General features: G+C 43.0%; 2 protein-coding genes across 4 annotated transcripts in view; one reads left to right on the top strand and one right to left on the bottom strand.

Annotated features, from left to right (window-relative positions):
* Window positions 1-2,219, bottom strand: part of DAP3 (death associated protein 3) — a 30,678-nt gene extending 28,459 nt beyond the window's left edge. The window contains exon 1 of one of the 2 annotated variants that reach the window (XM_060758155.2): window positions 2,045-2,219. The gene's annotated coding sequence lies outside the window, so the exon portion shown is untranslated. Of the gene's footprint in view, window positions 1-1,871 lie in introns of both variants that reach the window. The other variant, XM_060758154.2, reaches the window with a different exon arrangement.
* Window positions 2,220-2,359: 140 nt separating this feature from the next.
* Window positions 2,360-21,075, top strand: part of ASH1L (ASH1 like histone lysine methyltransferase) — a 95,276-nt gene continuing 76,560 nt past the window's right edge. For both annotated transcript variants that reach the window (XM_060758153.2, XM_060758152.2), the window contains exons 1-2: window positions 2,360-2,619; window positions 13,764-14,285. In XM_060758153.2, coding sequence (XP_060614136.2) covers window positions 13,869-14,285 — 417 coding nt within the window. In that variant the 5' untranslated portion in view covers window positions 2,360-2,619; window positions 13,764-13,868. The remainder of the gene's footprint in view (window positions 2,620-13,763; window positions 14,286-21,075) is intronic.

The raw sequence follows: 21,075 nt of genomic DNA, 5'->3' as shown, positions 1-21,075 counted from the left end.
TCCAACCAGTCCATCCTCCAGGAAATAAAGCCCGGCTGCTCACTGGAGGGAAGGAGACTAGAGACAAAGTTGAAGTACTTTGGCCACATCATGAGGAGACAGCAAAGCCTAGAGAAGACAATGATGCTGGGGAAAGTGGAAGGCAAAAGGAAGAGGGGCCGACCAAGGGCAAGATGGATGGATGGCATCCTTGAAGTGACTGGACTGACCTTGAAGGAGCTGGGGGTGGTGACGGCCGACAGGGAGCTCTGGCGTGGGCTGGTCCATGAGGTCACGAAGAGTCGGAACGAATGAACAACATGATCAAAGAGCATTCTGAACCCTACCAACGATGGAATTGAACCAAACTTGGCACACAGTTCTCCCCTGACCAACAGAAATACTGGAAGGGTTTGGTGGGCAGTGTTCTTTGGTTTTGGAGTTGTAGTTCACCTACATCCAGAGAGCACTGTGGACTCAAACAATGATGGATCTGGACCAAACTCTCCAAGAATACTCAATATGCCCAAATGTGAACACTGGTGGAGTTTGGGGAAAATAGAATCTTGATATTTGGGAGTTGTAGTTGCCGGGATTTATAGTTCACCTATGATCAAAGATCCGCCTAGTCAAAGCCATGGTATTCCCTGTAGTAACCTACGGATGTGAGAGCTGGACCTTAGGGAAGGCTGAACGAAGAAAGATAGATGCTTTTGAACTCTGGTGTTGGAGGAAAGTTCTGAGAGTGCCTTGGACTGCGAGAAGATCCAACCAGTCCATCCTCCAGGAAATAAAGCCCGGCTGCTCACTGGAGGGAAGGAGACTAGAGACAAAGTTGAAGTACTTTGGCCACATCATGAGGAGACAGCAAAGCCTAGAGAAGACAATGATGCTGGGGAAAGTGGAAGGCAAAAGGAAGAGGGGCCGACCAAGGGCAAGATGGATGGATGGCATCCTTGAAGTGACTGGACTGACCTTGAAGGAGCTGGGGGTGGTGACGGCCGACAGGGAGCTCTGGCGTGGGCTGGTCCATGACGTCACGAAGAGTCGGAACGAATGAACAACATGATCAAAGAGCATTCTGAACCCTACCAACGATGGAATTGAACCAAACTTGGCACACAGTTCTCCCCTGACCAACAGAAATACTGGAAGGGTTTGGTGGGCAGTGTTCTTTGGTTTTGGAGTTGTAGTTCACCTACATCCAGAGAGCACTGTGGGCTCAAACAATGATGGATCTGGACCAAACTCTACAAGAATACTCAATATGCCCAAATGTGAACACTGGTGGAGTTTGGGGAAAATAGAACCTTGACATTTGGGAGTTGTAGTTGCTGGGATTTATAGTTCACCTACAATCACAGAGCATCCTGAACCCCACCGATAGAATTGGTCCAAACCTCCCACACAGAACCCCCATGTGGGCCACAGCAACTCGTGGCAGGGCACGGCTAGTAGCTTTATAAACAAGGTATTGTCGAAGGCTTTCGTGGCTGGAATCACTAGGTTCTTGTGGGTTTTTTTCGGGCTATAGGGCCATGTTCTAGAGGCATTTCTCCTGACGTTTCACCTGCATCTATGGCAAGCATCCTCAGAAGTAGTGAGGTCTGTTGACCTCACTACCTCTGAGGATGCTTGCCATAGATGCCATAGATGTAGGCGAAACGTCAGGAGAAATGCCTCTAGCACATGGCCCTATAGCCCGAAAAAACCCACAAGAACCTTTATAAACAAGCATCTTGGTATCCCTTCAGATGTCCTCAAATACTCTCTGCTTCATTCGGAAAAAAATGTTGCACTCACAGAGCTCAACAGCAACCCGTGGCAGGGGACGGCTAGTAAACTAAACACATAAATAATAAATAGCCTGAGTACTATGAGGAGCCACCTACCTGCTTGGCCAAAAGATCTCCCTCCAGAACGCTATAACTTTGCTCTCCTGGGCGCCGCCATCTTTACTGCTCGACGGCGTGAGCAAAGCATCCCTTTCCTTGCTTTACCTACGGAAAGCCTGAAGGGACATACTTCCTTCCTCCAAAAAAAAAATACGTATTTGAATACTTGCTTGGGTCTGTGAAGCTTGGTTGGCAGGTTGAGGCGTGTGTGGGTAGTGTGATGGTCAAGGCGAAGGCAGGCAGAAGGGCGCGCGCGAAAGGGAGGGAGATGTGATTGGCCGGCGGGGCGGTTGATTGACAGAAAGAGGAGAAGGTCGTTACAACCAAGCAGAGAGAGAGGGGGGGGGAGAGTGGTGGGCGTGGCCAAGGCGCGCTCCCTGGCGCACGCGCGTTGGCGGGGAGAGTGCGCGAGGCGGCGGCGGCGGCGGCTCGAGCGTGTCCCGCGCACGCGACGCAGGAGGCGCGCGCGCGCTGGCTGAGGTAAGGAGGCTTCCCCGCCTGCCTGCCTTGCCTGCCTTACGGCCGCGGCTTACTACACCGTTGCCGCCATTTTGGATCTGCGGCCGCCCTCAGCGCCCAGCCAGAGAGAGCGCGGGGCTGTTTGGCCCGCCGGAGCCGAGTTTGCCGCGCCTCGGGCCTGGCTCGGGCCTTGTCTCCGCCTCAGGCAGGTGGCCCCGCTCGCGGCCTGGAGGATGAGGCGGCGCGGAGGAGGAGGAGGAGGAGGATGCCTCGCTGCTGCCGTTCGGTGAGTGGCGAGGCGGGGGTCGGCCAGGCCTGAGCGAGAGGAGAGAGCGGGGACCCTGTGACAGCTAGGCCTCGGGGCCTTGGCGGAGCCTGACAGCCGGAGTCGCTCACTGGAGGCAGGCCCAGCCTCTCCTCCGGGGGTGGAACCCCTCGCGGGGCGTGTGTGGCTGCCTTCTGGCGGGGATTTGGCCGCGAGGGGTGTGGACACCCTGGAAAGGGAACCCCAAAGGCCATCCAGCCCTGCCCCCTCCTGCCAGAAAGGAAGAAGGCACCGTTTATCCACCCTCCAAATAAACAGTGTTGGAATAGATCCGTAGGGCCAGCCAGTCCAAGCCCATTCTGCCAGGCGGGGAGGCACAATCAAAACCCTCCCAGCAGATGGCCATCCAAGTTCTGAATCAGAGAATGCCAGAGTTGGAACAGACCCCAAGGGACATCCAGTCCAACCCCATTCTGCCAGGCAGGGAGGCACAATCAAAAACTTCCCGGCAGATGGCCATCCAACCTCTGAATCAGAGAATCCCAGAGTTGGAACAGACCCTAAGGGCCGTCCAGTCCTACCCCCTCCTACCATTAAGGAGGACACATTTTATCCAGCCCCCAAATAAACAGGATTCCAGTGTTGGAATAGACCCTTAGGGCCAACCAGTCCAACCCCATTCTGCCAGGCAGGGAGGCACAATCAAATCCCTCCCAACAGATGGCCATCCAACCTCTGAATCATAGAATCCCAGAGTTGGAACAGACGCCAAGGGCCATCCAGTCCAACCCCGTTCTGCCAGGCAGGGAGGCACAATCAAAACCCTCCCAACAGATGGCCATCCTCTGCATAATAGAAAATCCATCCAGTCCAGCCCCCAACTGCCATCAAAGGAGGACACTATCAAATCCCTCCTGGCAGATGTCCATCCAGCCTCAGAATGATTGGATCCTAGCATTGGAACAGACTTTAGGGTTAATCATTCCAACTCCATTCTACCAGGCAGGGAGGCACAATCGAAACCCTCCCGGCAGATGGCCATCCAATCTCAGAATCATAGAATCCCAGAGTTGGAACAGACCCCAAGGGCCATCCAGTCCAACCCCTTCTGCCAGGCAGGGAGGCACAATCAAAACCCTCCCAGCAGATGGCCATCCAACCTCTGAGTCATAGAATCCCAGAGTTGGAACAGACCCCAAGGGCCTTCCGGTCCAACCCCATTCTGCCAAGCAGGGAGGCACAATCAAAACCTTCCCAGCAGATGGCCATCCAACCTCTGAACCATAGAATCCCAGAGTTGGAGTAGACCCTAGGGGCCTTCTAGTCCTGCCCCCTCCTGCCATAAAGGAGGACACATTTTATCCAGCCCCCAAATAAACAAGTTTTTAGTGTTGGAATAGACCCATAGGGCCAACCAATCCAACCCCAACCAGTTTGCCCAATTGGGGACGGGCAAACTTCAGCCCTCTAGGTGTTTTGGATTTCAACTTCCACAATTTGGAATGGTGAAAGTTGGAATCCAAAACACCTGGAGGGCCGAAGTTTGCCTATACCTGCTCTCAATCATAGAATCCTAAAGCTGGAACAGATCATTCAGTCCAACCCCAAGGGCCATCCAGTCCAACCCCATTCTGCCAGGCAGGGAGGCACAATCAAAACCCTCCCGGCAGATGGCCATCCTCTGAATCAGAGAATCCCAGAGTTGGAACAGACGCCAAGGGCCATCCAGTCCAGCTCCCATCTGCCATCAAAGGAGGACACAATCAAATCCCTCCTGGCAGATGTCCATCCAGCCCCTGAATGATCAGATTCTAGTGTTGGAATAGACTGTAGAGTCAATCAGTCCAACTCCATTCTGCCAGGCAGGGAGGCACAATTGAAACCATCCCGGCAGATGGCCATCCACCCCCTGAAAAATAGAATTCCAGAGTTGGAACAGACCCAATGGGCTATCCACCTTCTATTTAAAAGCCTCCAGAGAAGGAGACCATCATCATCATCATCATCAATATATAGAACCTAGTTGGAAGAGACCACAATGGTCATCCATTCCAACCACTTTGTGCCGTAAAGCAAGACACCATCAAAACCCTCCCAACAGATGGACACAGGAGACTCCATCATCATCATTATTAAAGATGATGAATATTATTATAGAATCCTAGCATTAGAAGAGATCTCAAAGGTCACCCAGTCCAAACCCGTTCTGCCATAGCAGGCACAATTCGAGCTCACTCAACAGTTGGCTGTCCTGCCTCATAGAACCCTAGAGTTGGAAAAGACCCTAAATGCCATCTAGTCCAAAACCCTTCTCCCAGGCAGGAAGACAAAATCCAAGCCCTCCTGATAGATGGTTATCCAGCCTCTGCTTAAAAATCTTTAGAGAGGGAGACACCACCATATTCCACCAGGAAGTTCTTCCTAATGTTTAATTGGAATATCTTTTCCCACAATTTGTATCCATGCCTCCTTGCAATAGTTTTGAAGATGTTTGCCTTTCACCTGCCAAAGTCTCTTGTTTCGCTTGTTTTTGCACCTGATCCTCATGCACGCCAGAACCACAAAACAACACTACAAGAATTCCATACACATGTTGGAATTGCCTTCTCTCAAAGATTTTAAGCAGAGGCTGGATGGTCATCTGTCAGGAATGCTTTGATGATGATGATCTTTTTTTATATGCCACTTTTTCTCTCTTAAAGAGACATGATTGTATTTCCTGCCTGGCAGAAGGGGGTTGGAACGGATGGCCCTTGGAGTATCTTCCAACTCTATACTCATATACGAACATAAAGTATTCTTGCATTCTTTTATTTTTTCTTTTGGATCTTTCAGCTTCATTGGAGAGGGGGTGTAGACTAGCATGTGTATTTGTATCTCATCGGGCTATGTGTTTAATTTGTGTAGATACATTTTCATAGAATCATTGTGTTGGAAGGGTCTTCAAGGGCCATCCATTCCAAACCCTTCTGCCGTTCAGGAATGCACAATCAAAAAACTCCCAACAGATCGCTCTTTTTGGAGTTCTTGTTGCTTTGTTAGAGAAGGTTTATTTCTAGGAATTTTTGCAGATTGGTCTTGCCAGGTAGTTACACTTGCGAGGCTTGCAGCTTCGGTTGGGGGCAGGTGAGCTTGATGTTTCACTGGTGTGTGGTTAAGGTTTGCTATGCTGATATGTAGCACCCTTGGTACACTTTATATGGTGATGAAGGAAATATTTTTTTCATTTTTAAGGAAGGTTATAGATTCTTTTTGTAGGGGTTTATGTCCATGTGCATGGTTCTGGCAGTTTTGTTGACAGTGGAAAGGAATTCTGTTGGATGGATAAAATGAGAATCCTAGTAGAGGCATCCTTGCGGATGGGTTCTTAACATCCTTAACTGATTGGATGAGATTGGTCTTTAGGAAAATACTTCGATTTGTCTGAGATGTGTGGTTATATGCAAGAGAAAGATAAATTCTTTGATGCCAAGGGCCATCTTAGAGATGCTACATCTTTCTGCACAGGAAATATTTCATTTGTGGGACAGAGCATCATGTATAATGATCTGATATATATATATTCACTTGTGTGTGTTCTGTGATTGACTGTGACTTGGAAAACCCATAGTCAATCACAGCTTCTCAGAGTTTTAACACATGGCAGTAGATCATTACACATAACAGCCTAAATTTGTCCCATATAGTAATTGTTGAAAACTTTTTTGAGCTAGCCATTGGTTGCTATGAGGCAGAAGAGTGTTCCTTGACAGTTATGGAGTACCATCAAGGTCATTTATTCATAACCTATTACAGTACAGGTTAGAAACATTAAGACAAATATACTTAAGTTTAAAGTTTAGTTTAGGCAGCCAATAAAATTAAAATATTTAAAACATTACAATGAAAAAGAAAACAATAAAACAGCACATTGGTCAGGGGATAGGTGCTTGCATAATCAGTTTTCAAGGGCCTGTCAAGATAAAAAAAACATTATCCACCTTCAAAAGAACAGCAAGGAGAACACTTTTCTAGGAAGGTAGATCCAGGAATTCGGTGCAGCTACCAAGAAGATCCATCCCAAAAAGTTGCCTTAGAAGGACACTGTGACTGATAGTATAGAAAGCTGCAAAAAAAAAAAAAGTCCAGTAGAACCAACTCTGGCTCGGTTCTCAATGTCAATTATTCATCAGTGCAGCCAAAGCATTCTCTGTTCCGTAACCAGACTTGAAAGAAGATAGAATTGATCTAGGTAATCCCTATCAACTAGAGACCTCTGTAGATGGGAGTTAAAATGAGGAGAGGTCAATCAGATTTGAGGAGGTAGATGTGATTCTTTATTTGATTCCTGTCATGATGTAGAATGCTTAAAATCTGTGGTACTCATCCATAACTACACTTTGAAAATAGATGAACTGTCTTAGAGAGTGGTCCTGTGCAATATGGCTTAGTCCCTTGTTCCTCACTCCCGGTTTCTGAAATGAAATGCATTGAAACTGAGTTATGTGTAACTGCATTTTGTATTTTCACTACTTCACCAAATGCTATTCCTATGTCAAAACTTAAGACCGTAAACGTTTCTGAACAGGATCTTTCCTAGTACATTTAGAAATATTCTGTCTGTGAACCGGAATCATGGGAGTTGTAGTTTGGTGAGGCACCAGTATCCTTTGGAAAATAAGGCTGAAGACCTTGTAAAGCTACAACTTTCATGATTCCACAGCATTGAGCCAGGGTTGGTAAATTGTTGTCAAACTGCATTAATTTTACAGCATAGGTGCAGCCCTTGATAATACCTGTTTTTTTTTTTTGTTGTTTTTTTGGAGATAGAGTAGTAGGGGCCCACAAGTGTTGTCTTAATTTAATAGTCAGTTGGTATTTGTGGTTGCTACTGCAATTCTAGCATGTACAGAGGACTTCAGATTGAGAGTGCATCTACTTGACATTGTTGATTTAATGCAGTTTGACAGCACCTTAACTGCCATGGGAGGGTTACAAGCTTGGTAGATGCAGGGAATGTGGTGGATGTAGTATATCTTGATTTCAGCAAGGTCTTAGACAAATCCCCCATGACCTTCTTCAATGCAGACTAGTCAAGTGTGGGCCAGGCAAGGCTACTGTTATATAGATCTGTCATTGGTTAAGCAACCAAACCCAAAGGGTACTCACTCACTCTTCAACATCTTTATTAATGACTTGGATGAAGGTTTAGAGAGCAAGCTTATCAAGTTTGCAGATGACACCAAATTAGGAGGTATAACTAATATTCTAGAGCACAGGATCAGAATTTAAAATGACCTTAACAGATTAGAGGGCTGAATGGCCAAAACTAACAAAATGAATTTCAACAAGGACAAATGTAAGCTGCTACATTTAAGCAGGAAAAAAATGAAATGCAAAAATACATAATGGGCAATGCCTGGTTCGACAACAGTTCATGTGAAAAAGATAATTGGAGTCTTTGTGGACGACGTGTTGAACATGAGACAACAGAGTGATGCAGCAGCTTAAAAAGCCAATGGGATTTTGGGCTGCATCAAAAGGAGTCTAGTGTCTAGATTGAGGGAAGGAGGAGGAATAGATACTGCTATTATACTTCTGATTAATATCTGCCATCTGTATCCAAGCCTTGTTTACCCCGCTAGCTCAGTTAACATCTTGGGCAATAATCAACTTATTTACCCCCAAGGAACTCTGTTGGCTCTGGGAAATTGATGCTTCTGTTTGATGCTATGTTTTAGGTTGGTACAATGTATTTGGTAGGTTATGTTCAATTTCAGTTTTAGTTGTTAAGTTACAAATTGTTTTTATATGTTGGGTTATTAGTTTTCATTATTATGTGTGTATTGATTGTTGTATTCAAGCATTGAATGTTTGCCTTTTTGTGCTTGGAATGTGCCCTGTGTTCCTTCATGTAGATAGAGTGGAATATAAAGTTTTATTATTGTTATAAGTCATTGTGCCTCTCTATTCTGCTTTGGTTAGACCTCACCTTAAGTACTGTGTTTAATTCTAGGCACCACAGTTAAAAGAGATATTGACAAGCTGGAAGGTGTTTAGAGGAAGGCAACTAAAATGATCGAAGGTCTAGAGACTATGCCCTGTTAGGAGCGTCTTAAAGAACCGGGTCTGTCTAGCCTTCAGAAGAAAAGTTGAGAGGAAACATGATAGTTATATATAAATATGTGGAACGGTGTCATAAGGAAGAGGGATCAAACTTTTTTTTGCTGCCCTGGAAACTAGGACTTGGATCAGTGGGTTCAAATGACAGGAAAGGAGATTCCACCTGAACAATAGGAAGAACTTCCTAACTGTACTAGCTGTTCAACTTGTAACTCTCTGCCTCGTAGTGTGATGGAAGCTCCTTCCTTGGAAGATTTTAAACAGAGGCTGAATGACCATCTGTCAGGAGTACTTTGATTGTGCTTTTCCTGTTGGACTAGATGACCCATGTGGTCTCTTCTAACTTTATTATTTCTATTATTCTGTGGAATAATAGAAATATTATTATTATTCTGGGAAATTTTACAAGGTCTTTAGCCTACTCTGCCAAAGAATGCTGGTACCTCACTAAACTATAAATCCCAGGATTCCACAGTTAAAGTGGTGTCAAAATGCGTTTGAGCGTGTAGTTGCACCCATAGAGAAATGGGCAGTCTACTTCAATTTATGTGGGGAGTGAAGAAAACCATTGTTTTGCTCCTTAGAAAGGAGTATTGTGGTTTCTTGTCTGCATGTATCTTCAAGTTGATTGCTGACTTACAACTGCTCCATGAATTTCAAAGGGTCTTCTTAGACAAACTATTCTCAGAGATGGTTTTGATATTGATTGATGGTCTCTCATCCAAGTACTACCACGGTTGTTCAGCTTCCAAGACCTGGTGCCTTTAGAGTTTCTTACCTGGTCAAAAATGGAGTGGGTGAGAGTTCTACGATAAGTGTTGGCATAGTTTTATGTGTCTGTCTTGTTTGCAGCTGAATGCATTCTCCCTTTGTGAGCTGTTAGGTAGACTTTTGAATGACTGAAGGTAGAATTCGGCGTGACTCAAAAATTCATATATTTTTGTATCAGTGATACTGGCGTTTTTGTCTCACTGGTGGCCAGCATAATATCAACAGTCTCTTCTAACTTGTGTTGGTATTTGCACAAGAGATCTAAAAGGGCTAACTTCTGAAATTGTCAAGGAAATGCATGTAAAGAGTAAGTCAGATAATATCTATATTTGTTTCTGGCTCACCAGCTTGGGTGTAGGTAAATCCTTCATCATCTTCCAGCTTGTACAGACCATGCACTTTCACTCACTCAGAGACAGTGAATGGCATTTTAAAAAGCTTCAATTAGTGGTTATATTTTTGAGGAAAGTATGCTCAGGATTGCCATTTTATAAATATCACTGTGTTGTGAATAGAATTAGACACAGATGTCCCTACTGGGCATGTGTAATGAAGTGTTTATTTATTTGCTTCTTTCATATCCCACTTTTTGACAGAATGGGATTCAAAGTGGTCTGCTACAGCAGTATTAAACTCAAATGTTTAAATTAAAAGCATTTAATCAGTACTTCCAAATGAAGCACTTCTTACCTATACTGGGGCAGAGAGCCAAGGATTGAAGGTTTGAGGGAGGAATGCAGGTGCCTCCTTCCTCAGGGCTTTACACATTTGTCACTAGTTGTTAGTAGTTTGAGATGTTTATTTAGCTCTGCAGGGTGGGTTTAGCCCCAGGAAATCTGAATCCCAAATTAATGACAGCATCATAATGAGAAGTGGTAACATATCACACAAAGAAGTGAATGTTTTTAATTTCTCTAGAGTTTTTAAAATATGAGACGCTTAGTGACTCTTGAATTGGTCCAAATAAAAGTGTTGCTCTATGGAAGTATCTTCCTCCCAATCAACTTACATGGCACCCTGCCATTTTTGTGTATGTGGATTTATATTCCCATCATCCCAAAAGAATCCAAGAGGTGAGGCAACAGTATCTTAGGAGAAGTAGAGCACAGAAGGAAGAACACTTTGACTGGGGCATACAGAGAAGTTGTGGTGTACAGTTGGTATGGAGCAAAGGTTTAAAAAAGTGTTTCTCAACCTGGGGGGGTCACGAGGGGGTGTCAGAGGGGTCGCCAAAAGACCATCAGAAAACATAGTATTTTCTGTTGGTCGTGGGGGTTCTGTGTGGGAAGTTTGGTCCAATTCTATCATTGGTGGGGTTCAGAATGCTATTTCACTGGGTGAACTATAGATCCCAACAACTACAACTCCTAAATGTCAAGATCTATTTCCCCCAAACTCCACCAGTGTTCACATTTGGGCATATTGAGTATTTGTGCCAAGTTTGGTCCAAAATCCACCATTGTTTGAGTCCACAGTATTCTCTGGGTGTAGGTGAACTACAACTCCAAAAACTCAAGGTCAATGTCCACCAGGCCCTCCCAGTATTTTCTCTTGGCCATGGGGATTCTGTGTGCCAAGTTTGATTCAATTCCATCATTGGTGAAGTTCAGAAGGCTCTTTGATTTTAGATTAACTATAAATCTCAGCAACTCCAGCACTACCAAATGACAAAATCAATCACCCCCAACCCCACCAGTATTCAAATTTGGGCATATCGGGTATTTGGGATTTGAAAATACATCCTGCATATCAGATATTTACATGACGATTCATAACAGTAGCAAAATGACAGTTATGAAGTAGCAACAAAAATAATGTTATGGTTGGGGGTCACCACAACTCTATTAAGGGGTCACAGCATTGGAAGGTTGAGAAACACTGGTTTAAAAAAAATGATCCATGAATTGGAATGTCTCCAATTCAAAACATTCCTCTCACACGGTGACCTTCACGAACCAGTTTTTAAAGTTGTACTGTGGCCAGCATAGCCAGTTGTAAGGAATTCTGGGCATTGCAGTTCAGCAACATCCAGAAGGCTGCACAATTCCCATCCGTCTTGTAAGGGTTTGGAGTAGGATAATACGAGAATTACGGTAAACATTCAGATGTATTGCTGAAAGACGTTAATATGCCTATGTGTAGAAGAAGGTGAAGTGCAGGAATGTGCAGATCAAGAAAACATTCTTGAAATTGGAGAAGGGACAGCGACAGTGCCTTGCATTTGGATGTGCAGCTCTAACTCCATAGGCCTGTCCTATTGGGAATGCAAAACTCCTTTTTTGGGCTCGCCCAAAGAGACGCCGAGGTACAGGAGGACACCGCTAGAGGGCATAAGCAAGATTTGTAAACCAGTTCTCTGTCTGGGTGAATGAAAGTGGGTTTAGTAGCAAGTCCTTAAATATAACTATTATCGCAAATCCTAGAAAACAGCATTGCAGTTACAGCCCTTACATGGTTACCAGCCAGGAGCTTTTCACATTATACATCAATGCTTCTTTTTAAAGTCACAGACCATTTGAAAAATCTGTTGAAAAACTTTGAACCCTTGCTCAGAAAAAGCATACACAGTAGAATTTTGCATTCAATGTGTTTTATTGCTGGAGAAATGCATTTTTCCTATAGTCTTGAGGGAAAGAAAAAACTACAAACTAGCAGGAATGAATTTAGGTGACAGTACATGTTTATACTTGGTTCATTAAGAAATAATAATAATAATAATAAAACTTTATTTATACCCCGCCACCATCTCCCCAAGGGAATCGGAGTGGCTTACATGAGGCCAAGCCCAACAACACATCAATAAAACAAAAAACAATAAGCAAAAAACAATACAATTAATATAACTCACATATAAACAGTAACATGCAAAAACCTCTGAATAAACTAGGTATATCATACTGAAGCAAAGTTGAAGTACTTTGGTCACATCATGAGGAGACAGCAAAGCCTAGAGAAAACAATTATGCTGGGGAAAGTGGAAGGCAAAAGGAAGAGGGGCCGACCTAGGGCAAGATGGATGGATGGCATCCTTGAAGTGACTGGACTGACCTTGAAGGAGCTGGTGGTGGTGACGGCCGACAGGGAGCTCTGGCGTGGGCTGGTCCACGAGGTCACGAAGAGTCGGAGACGACTGAACGAATGAACAACAACATCATACTGAAGAGCCATCCAAGAAGAGTCTCTCATGGAATTGATAAAATATGTTGGAACATATGGAAAACATAGTATCATGGACAGAGACAAATGCAAGATACTCCACTTAGGTAGAAAAAATGAAATGCAAAGATACAGAATGGGTGTGTGTGTGTGTACCTGGTTTAATAGCAGTATGTGTGAAAAAGATCTTGGAGTCCTTGTGGACAGCGAGTTAAACATGAGCAAACAATGTCATGCAGCAGCTTTAAAAGGCAATGGGATTTTGGCCTACATAAATAGGAGTACGGTGTCTAGATCCAGGGAAGTCATGCTACCCCTCTATTCTGCTTTAGTCAGACCACATCTAGAATCATATCATCCAGTACTGGGCACTGCAGTTTAAGAGAGATGTTGACAAGCTGGAATGTGTCCAGAGAAGGGCGACTAAAGTGATCAAAGGCCTGGAGAACAAGTCCTGTGAGGAGCGGCTTAAAGAGCTGGGCATGTTTAACCTGCAGAAGAGAGGGCTGAGAGGAGACATGAAGAGGGCCATGGATAAAGATGTGAGGGGAAGTCATAGGGAGGAGGGAGCGAGCTTGTTTTCTGCTGCCCTGGAGACTAGAACACAGAACAATGGCTTCAAACTACAGGAAAGGAGATTCCACCTGAACATTAGGAAAAACTTTCTGACTTTGAGAGCTGTTCAGCAGTGGAACTCTATGCCCCAGAGTGTGGTGGAGGCTCCTTCTTTGGAGGCTTTAAAACAGAGGCTGGATGACCATCTGTTGGGGGTGCTTTGAATGTGATTTTCCTGCTTCTTGATAGAAGCTTGGACTGGATGGCCAACAAGGTCTCTTCCAACTCTATGATTCTAGGTAGTGGTTTTTGTGTTTACCACATTCTTGTTAACCTTTTACCTGATCATGTGTTGAGAATAAGAACTATGTCTAGTTAGGAAGACTAATGGTTCATTTTCCTTCATTATGGTAAACAAGTGTTGATCTGTAAAAGTACTTTAGTAACTTTGTGGAAGAGCTTGAATAACATGTTCACCTTTTATTCAGTTCTGCTTCACAACAAAGAATTTTGAAGATCTGTTCTCTTATGCATCCTTAAACAATCCTTTTCTGATTGTATATTTTGCATTTCTTCCACAGGGAGAAGATGTTGACTGCAAGTTTCTTTGAAGATCTACTGATGGACCATGTGCCCGCTCTGCTTTAAAAAATAAAATTTCAAAAATTGCAGCAGTACATACTGTGATGGACTCTCAAAATACTGCTATGCTAGGGTTGGGTTCTGGTTCTGAAGGGTTTTCTGGGAAAAGCCCGTCCGCAGTTGCCACAGGTACAGCAGGAGGGAAGAGAGAGGTGGAACTCGATGGTAGCACTAAGGAAGACGAAGAGGACAACAGGAGCTGTGAGGGAACTGCTGGTGACAAAGCTGGCAAAAATGAATGTGTGACGGATGCCCAGCAACAATTTTCTGTGAAGGAAACTAATTTTTCAGAGGGCAATTTAAAACTGAAAATAGGCCTCCAAGCTAAGAGAACTAAAAAGCCTCCCAAGAACCTGGAAAATTATGTCTGTCGGCCTGCCATAAAGACCACCACTACCAGGAGGGTGCAGAAGGTTGGGAAGATGCCTGAAGAGAAGAATGACCCTGGTCCAATAAAACAAGTGAGTCATGTTTATGCTGCATCTTTCCGGTTCCCAGATCATGCCATTGTGGGTGGAGAAGGGAAAACTATAAAGGATGGGAAGCAAAATGAAAGGGTTGTATTAAACGGAAACTCAAGGGTCAGTCTTGTGATAGTATTTTTATAGAATGCTACAGGGTTTTTGTTTTTTCAATAACTAATTATTGGGCCCCTTGGTGGCACAGTGGGTTAAACCACTGAGCTGCTAAATTTGTTGACTAAAAGGTCAGCGGGGTGAGCGCCCAAAGTCAGCCCCAGCTTCTGCCAACTTAGCAGTTCAAAAACATACAAATGTGAATAGATCGATAGGTACCATTCCTGTGGAAAGATCACAGTGTTCCATGGGTAACGGTACTCCATGCAGTCATGCTGGCCACATGATCTAGGAGGTGTCTACGGACAACGCCAGCTCTTTGACTTAGAAATGGAGATTAGCACCCCCAAGAGTCAGACACAACTAGGTAAAAGTAAAGGCTTTCCCCTGACAGTTGTGTCTGATTCTGGGTGTGGTGTTCATTTCCATTTCTAAGCTGAAGAGCCGGCGTTGTCGGTAGACACCTCCAAGGTCATGTGGCTGGCATGACTGCATGGAGCGCCGTTACCTTCCCACCGGAGCGGTAGCTATTGATCTACTCACATTTGCATGTTGCCAGAAGCTGAGGCTGACAGTGGAAGCTCATGCTGCTCCCCGGATTTGAACCTGGGACCTTTGAGTCAACAGGCTCAGCAGCTCAGCGCTTTAACCCACTGTACAACCGGGGGCTCCACAACTAGATCTTATTTATTTATTTATTTTTCATATTTGTAGGCTGTTCTTCTCACCCCCAACTCAGGGTGGCTTCACAACAGACATTCATTCAATGCCAACAACAGTATAAATGATTAAAAATCGATTAAACAATTCATTAATGCTTTATAATTGTTTAAATCATGCAGGTTTGAAATCATAGTCCAGGTCAGTCCGTTGTCATTTGCAAAAATTGGGTCTCATTCAAAATTGCTGCCTCTACTGTTCGAACGCTTGGTCCCATACCCAAGTTTAGAGTTTCATTCTAAAGGACAAGAGGGAGGGGGGCAACCTAATATCACTTGGTAGAGAGTTCCACAGGTGAGGGGCCACCACTGAAGGCCCTTTCTCTCCCCTCCACCAGTCACATTTGCGAGGATGATGGGACAGAGAGCAGGGCCTCTCCCATCGATCGTAAGACTTTGTGATGATTCAGAGCAGGAGATATGTTCAGACAGGTAAGCTGGGCCAGAACCATTCAGAGCTTAATAGGCTAAAGCCAGCACTTTGAATTGTGCTCGTTAGCACAATTGACAATTAACTGTCAAGGGGAAACCTTTACCTTTTACTTTAACAGTTGTATTTGAGAATCTAGTTGTTTTGAGAATGAAACTGTAATTTGGTAAATGGGTTAGCTGATCTGATTTTATAAAGCCAGACTAACCCCTAGAACAGTGTTTCTCAACCTTCCTAATGCCTCGACCCCTCAATACAGTTCCTCATGTTGTAGTGACCCCCAACTATAACATTATTTTCGTTGGTACTTCATAACTGTAATTTTGCTACTGTTACGAATCGTAATGTAAATGTCTGATATGCAGGTTGTATTTTCATTCACTGGACCAAATTTGGTACAAATACCTGATACACCCAAATTTGAATACTGGTGGGGTTCGGAGGGCAGGGGAGATTGATGTTGTCATTTGGGAGTTTTAGTTGCTGGGATTGATAGTTCACCTACCATCAAAGAGCATTCTGAACTCCACCAATAATGGAATTGAACCAGACTTGGCACACAGAGCTCCCATGATCAACAGAAAATACTGAAAGGGTTTGGTGGACATTGACCTTGAGTTTGGGAGTTGTAGTTCACCTACATCCAGAGAGAACTATGGACTCAAACAATAATGGATCTGGACCAAACTTGGCACAGATACTCACTATGCCCATATGTGAATACTGGTGGAGCTTGGAGAAACTAGATGTTGACATTTGGGAGTTGTAGTTGCTGGGATTTATAGTTCACCTCAATCAAAGAGCATTCTGAACCCCACCTACAATAGAATTGAGTCAAACTTACACAGAACCGCCAAGACCAACAGAAAATACTGTGTTTTCTGATGGTCTTTGGTGACCCCTCTTACTCCCTCTCACAACCCCCCCAGGGGTCCTGACCCCCAGGTTGAGAAACACTGCCCTAGAAACTGGTTCTTTTGTAGGTATTAATGCTGTATTGATATGAGATAAAATACATAGAGTGCAATTTGCCAACAGTAAAATCTGGTTCCTTGAAGAAAAAAAGATTGTTTTAGTAGTCTTCAGTCTTGTCAGACCCAGGGGCCATATGTATCATGGTCGAGAGTTCTATAAAAACTAAAGAACTTTAATGTATTGTCGAAGGCTTTCATGGCCGGAATCACTGGGTTGTTGTAGGTTTTTTTGGGCTATATGGCCATGGTCTAGAGGCATTCTCTCCTGACATTTCGCCTGCATCTATGGCAAGCATCCTCAGAGGTAATGAGGTCTGTTGGAACTAGGAAAAGGGGTTTATATATCTGTGGAATGACCAGGGTGGGACAAAGGACTCTTGTCTGCTGGAGCTAGGTGTGAATGTTTCAACTGATCACCTTGATTAGCATATAATGGCCTTGATTAGCATATAATGGAACTTTAGTAGTATTTGTCTTTTCCAGCTCCAAGGTAGAAAAGACAAATACTACTATATCTGCATATCATCTATTTCAGGTCACTTTTTCTGATGCAGTGCATATCATCTGAAGATCTATTACATCCGATGCTAAAATAAGTCAGTCTTAAAATCATGGGCAGATTCTTTCTTCTCTTTTTTTAATTCTTAAGAAAAAATAGTTTCCTAGAATAGGTTGAAAAGTGAGGGAAATGTTGGGCCAACTTTACAGTGAAGAAAAGGTCAGGTAGATACCTTCGGCTGCACATTCTAGGTGTAATAAAAAGTCAGGAAGTTGTTAGGTTGTTTAGTTGGTATTATTATTTATCCTGGGGGCACCCTTTGAATTTTCTGGCTCAGGCTTTGAGGTGGAGTATGGTAATGAGTATATAGAATGTTTCAGCCCGGGTTTGTGTATTGCAAAAGTTTCTTACACAGCCCTCTTTCATTTTTGAAGGTGTGTCTTCCTTGAGGAAAAATGCGACTGAAATCTGATAAAGCAAAAAGTATCAAGTCTGGCCTCTCAGAGAGGTGGAAAAATGTGTGAACTAACATGTACCTACTTTTTATGTAATTGCTGTTGTAATCTTTTAGCTATTGCATGCGGTTTCATTGATGGGTGGCTGCTTTTGATAATGTTGACCATAGTATGTAAACTTTGATAAGGATAGGAAAGTGCCAAAATGGAATGGAGCTGGTAGACCAAGGAAATACCATGGATGTTGCTAAAACTGTTATTTCAAAAAGTAGGTCAAGGAACATCCAGAGTTTGAGGGCTCCATTACATCATTCAGAAAAGCCAAGGTTGTTTCAGAGGTTTGGTGTATTCTAGGCTGATAGCTGTAATTAGTGGTTCTTGTTAACCTTTTATGTATACTGATAAATGTTTCTTTTTAGCTTTGATTCTTGCAGATAATAACTCTATAATAATTCATGAGTTGCCAGCAGTCTCTCATTGTCGAGGGACCCTTTTTCTTCACAATCAGCTAGACCAGTCTTTTAAATTAATTAATTTTTTAATTTCTAACTGGTAGCTAATAAGTTTTAGGTTTTGTTCAGGGCCACACCTTTCTGCTGTTCAAATTGTGTGCCGAAGACACGGATGTATACCATGTATACATGAGTAGAAACCAAGAATGTAAAGTGTTTCAGCCTCCCCATGCCTTATACACGAGTCAAAGTTATTTATTGTTTTACTGGGTTATTATTATTATTATCGGAGCCCCCGGTGGCGCAGTGGGTTAAACCCCTGTGCCGGCAGGACTGAAGACCGACAGGTTGCAGGTTCGAATCCAGGGAGAGGCGGATGAGCTCCCTCTATTAGCTCCAGCTCCTCATGCGGGGACATGAGAGAAGCCTCCCACAAGGATGATAAAATATCAAAAATAATCCGGGCATCCCCTGGGCAACATCTTTGCAGACGGCCAATTCTTTCACAACAGGATGCTCCTGACATGACAAAAAAATTAAGATTATTATTATTATTTTACTCTGTTATCATTATTATTACAATTACATTAATTTACTCTATTATTGTTAAATTTATTTTATTATTATTATTATTATTATTATTATTATTACTACATTTAATATTTGTATTTATTTACAATATTTGTATACTGTCCTTCTCAACCCCGAACTTAGGGTAGTTCTCTATTTGTTATTATTATTATTATTATATTTATTATTTTACTCTTAATATTATTGCATTTATTATTTTGATCTATTATTTTATTTTACTCCATTATTATTACATTTATTATAAGTACAGAAAATAATAATAATAAATATTTCACTCTATCATTATTATTACAATTATTATTTTACTCTATTATTACAATTATTATTTTTACATTGGTTATTTTACTCTATTAAGATACGTAAGCACATTTACATTGAAGAAGGTTAGAATAATGATTTAATCAGAGTTGGACAGTCTTATTTTAAATTACAGTTTTCTGCAAACAGAAACATTGAACCTACTAATGCCTCAATTAATATAATTTTATTGGTATCTATGTTTAGTTTGAAATTTACCAGTAGCTGCTGCATTTCCCACCCTCATCGTATACTCAATCAATATGTTTCTCCTGTTTTTTTGTGGTAAAATTAGGTGCCTTGGCTTATATGCTTGTCAGCTTATATTTGTTTATATATGGCTGCCCAACGTTCCTTGTTGGGAAAGACATGTACTCTGTATACATTCAGGAATTGTTGCTGGGTGTTTTAAAGTGATTTCTGACTTATAGTGGCCATAACGGGGTTTTTTTTTCTTTTTGCAACATTTATTCAGAAGGGTTTTGCCCTTGCCTTCCTCTGAGGTTGAGAGAATGTCACTTGCCCAAGGTCACCCCATGGGTTTCCATGGTGAAGCAGGTATTTGAAGTCCAGGCCAGAGGTATTAACCTTGTTAGCACTTAAGAAATGCCAAGTAAATAATAATAATAATAATAATAATAATAATAATAATAATACTTTATTTATACCCCTCCACCATCTCCCCAAGGGGACTTGGAGCGGCTTACATAAGGCCAATCCCAACACATCAGTAAAAACAACAACACATCAGTAAAAACAAGCAATAAGCAAATAAACAATACAATTAACATAACTCACATATAGACCATAACACACAAAGGTTTAAAAACCTATGGCCGGGCCAAATGTAATCGTTAAAATTTTAAAAATAAACGCTGGGCATGAACAGAGGTAGGATGTATCTAGTAGGAGGGTTTTAAACGAAATGTAGGGAGAGCAACCCAGCGAGTAAAGTGCTTCTCAGGACATTTTGCAGGGAATTGTTTCCTTTAAAATAATTTACAAATATTGACAAGTCATTCAATTCCTTTAGCTATGAGCAAGGGCTAGAAGCATGCTTTTTAAAGCATGCAATAATTGGCAAATAATTGTTTAATTGTATCTTTAAAAATTATTTCAAACTGCCTAGAATCCCAAACAAGAGGATATATTGCCAATTTTCAGAGCATCAAGATCTGCTCCATATTGTACATTTCCTCAGTCCTGGCTGGACTTTTATTACAATTCCCTTAAACTGCTTTTTGTCTGTGTACTGATGCACCTTTCTAAGGCTTCCCAGGTTTTTTTCTCCTTTGTCTTCATTTGCAATATGCTCGGCTATTCAGTAGGTATTGGTTTGCTTTCCTGGGAAATCAGCATCCAGGAACTGCAACAGCAGAGCAGTTCATTGCCTGAGGCGCAGATGGGCGAACGCAGCCACTGGAATATTCCACCTATTTATAGCCGAACAGCTTTGAGACTATTCCAGTCTCGAGGATGATGTGGAGGCACAAAGGTGACAGCAACAAGCTCTGCACTGACAGCTGTAACATGATGCAGTTGAGATGAGGAAACAAGATGGAACCTGCTTCTGATCTCTTAGAGCTCCCTGTTTCCCCGAGAAACTGCTGAGCACAGGTATCCTTCCATTCCTTGCAGCGTCCTTGGCTTTGCAGGTGAATGCTGCAGAAGACTTTCCACCATCAGTTCATCTGCAGCATGCTTTGAGCAATTTGCCAAAACATCCTTCCCTGCTCTGTCTTTTCTAACTGCAATGGAAAGCAGCATATTCTGGAAATCAGTTTTTCCAAAGTATAATCACAAGATGTAACCACAGATATGTTAGAAGTGATGTACATGTAGTATATGTTTCACTTCCAGTTTGATGGTTGAATGAGAAGACAGGCCATAGACAACTTGTGCAAAGAATTAACCTCACAACATGCTGTGCATTGAAGAGGTGACCTTCCATTTGCGTAGGGTAGTGTTTATAGTGTTTACAGTGTTTAAACGGCCCTGGCCCAATTTACCTGCCCGAACTACCACGGAGATTAAGATCTTCTGGGGAGGTCCTGCTCTCGATCCCACCACCATCACAGGCATGTTTGGCAGGGACAAGAGACAGGGCCTTCTCAGTAATGGCCCCTTGGCTATGGAACTCCCTTCCTAATCAGATCAGGTCAGCCCCCACTCTCTTGTCCTTTAGAAGGATGATAAAAACATGGCTGTGGGACCGAGCCTTTGGGACTGCGCAATGAGGCAGCGATAGGAACCCTTAGT

This window comes from Anolis sagrei, chromosome 12 (assembly GCF_037176765.1).
Source record: "Anolis sagrei isolate rAnoSag1 chromosome 12, rAnoSag1.mat, whole genome shotgun sequence".
NCBI lineage: Eukaryota > Metazoa > Chordata > Lepidosauria > Squamata > Dactyloidae > Anolis > Anolis sagrei.
This window is presented reverse-complemented; position numbering and strand designations above follow the sequence as displayed.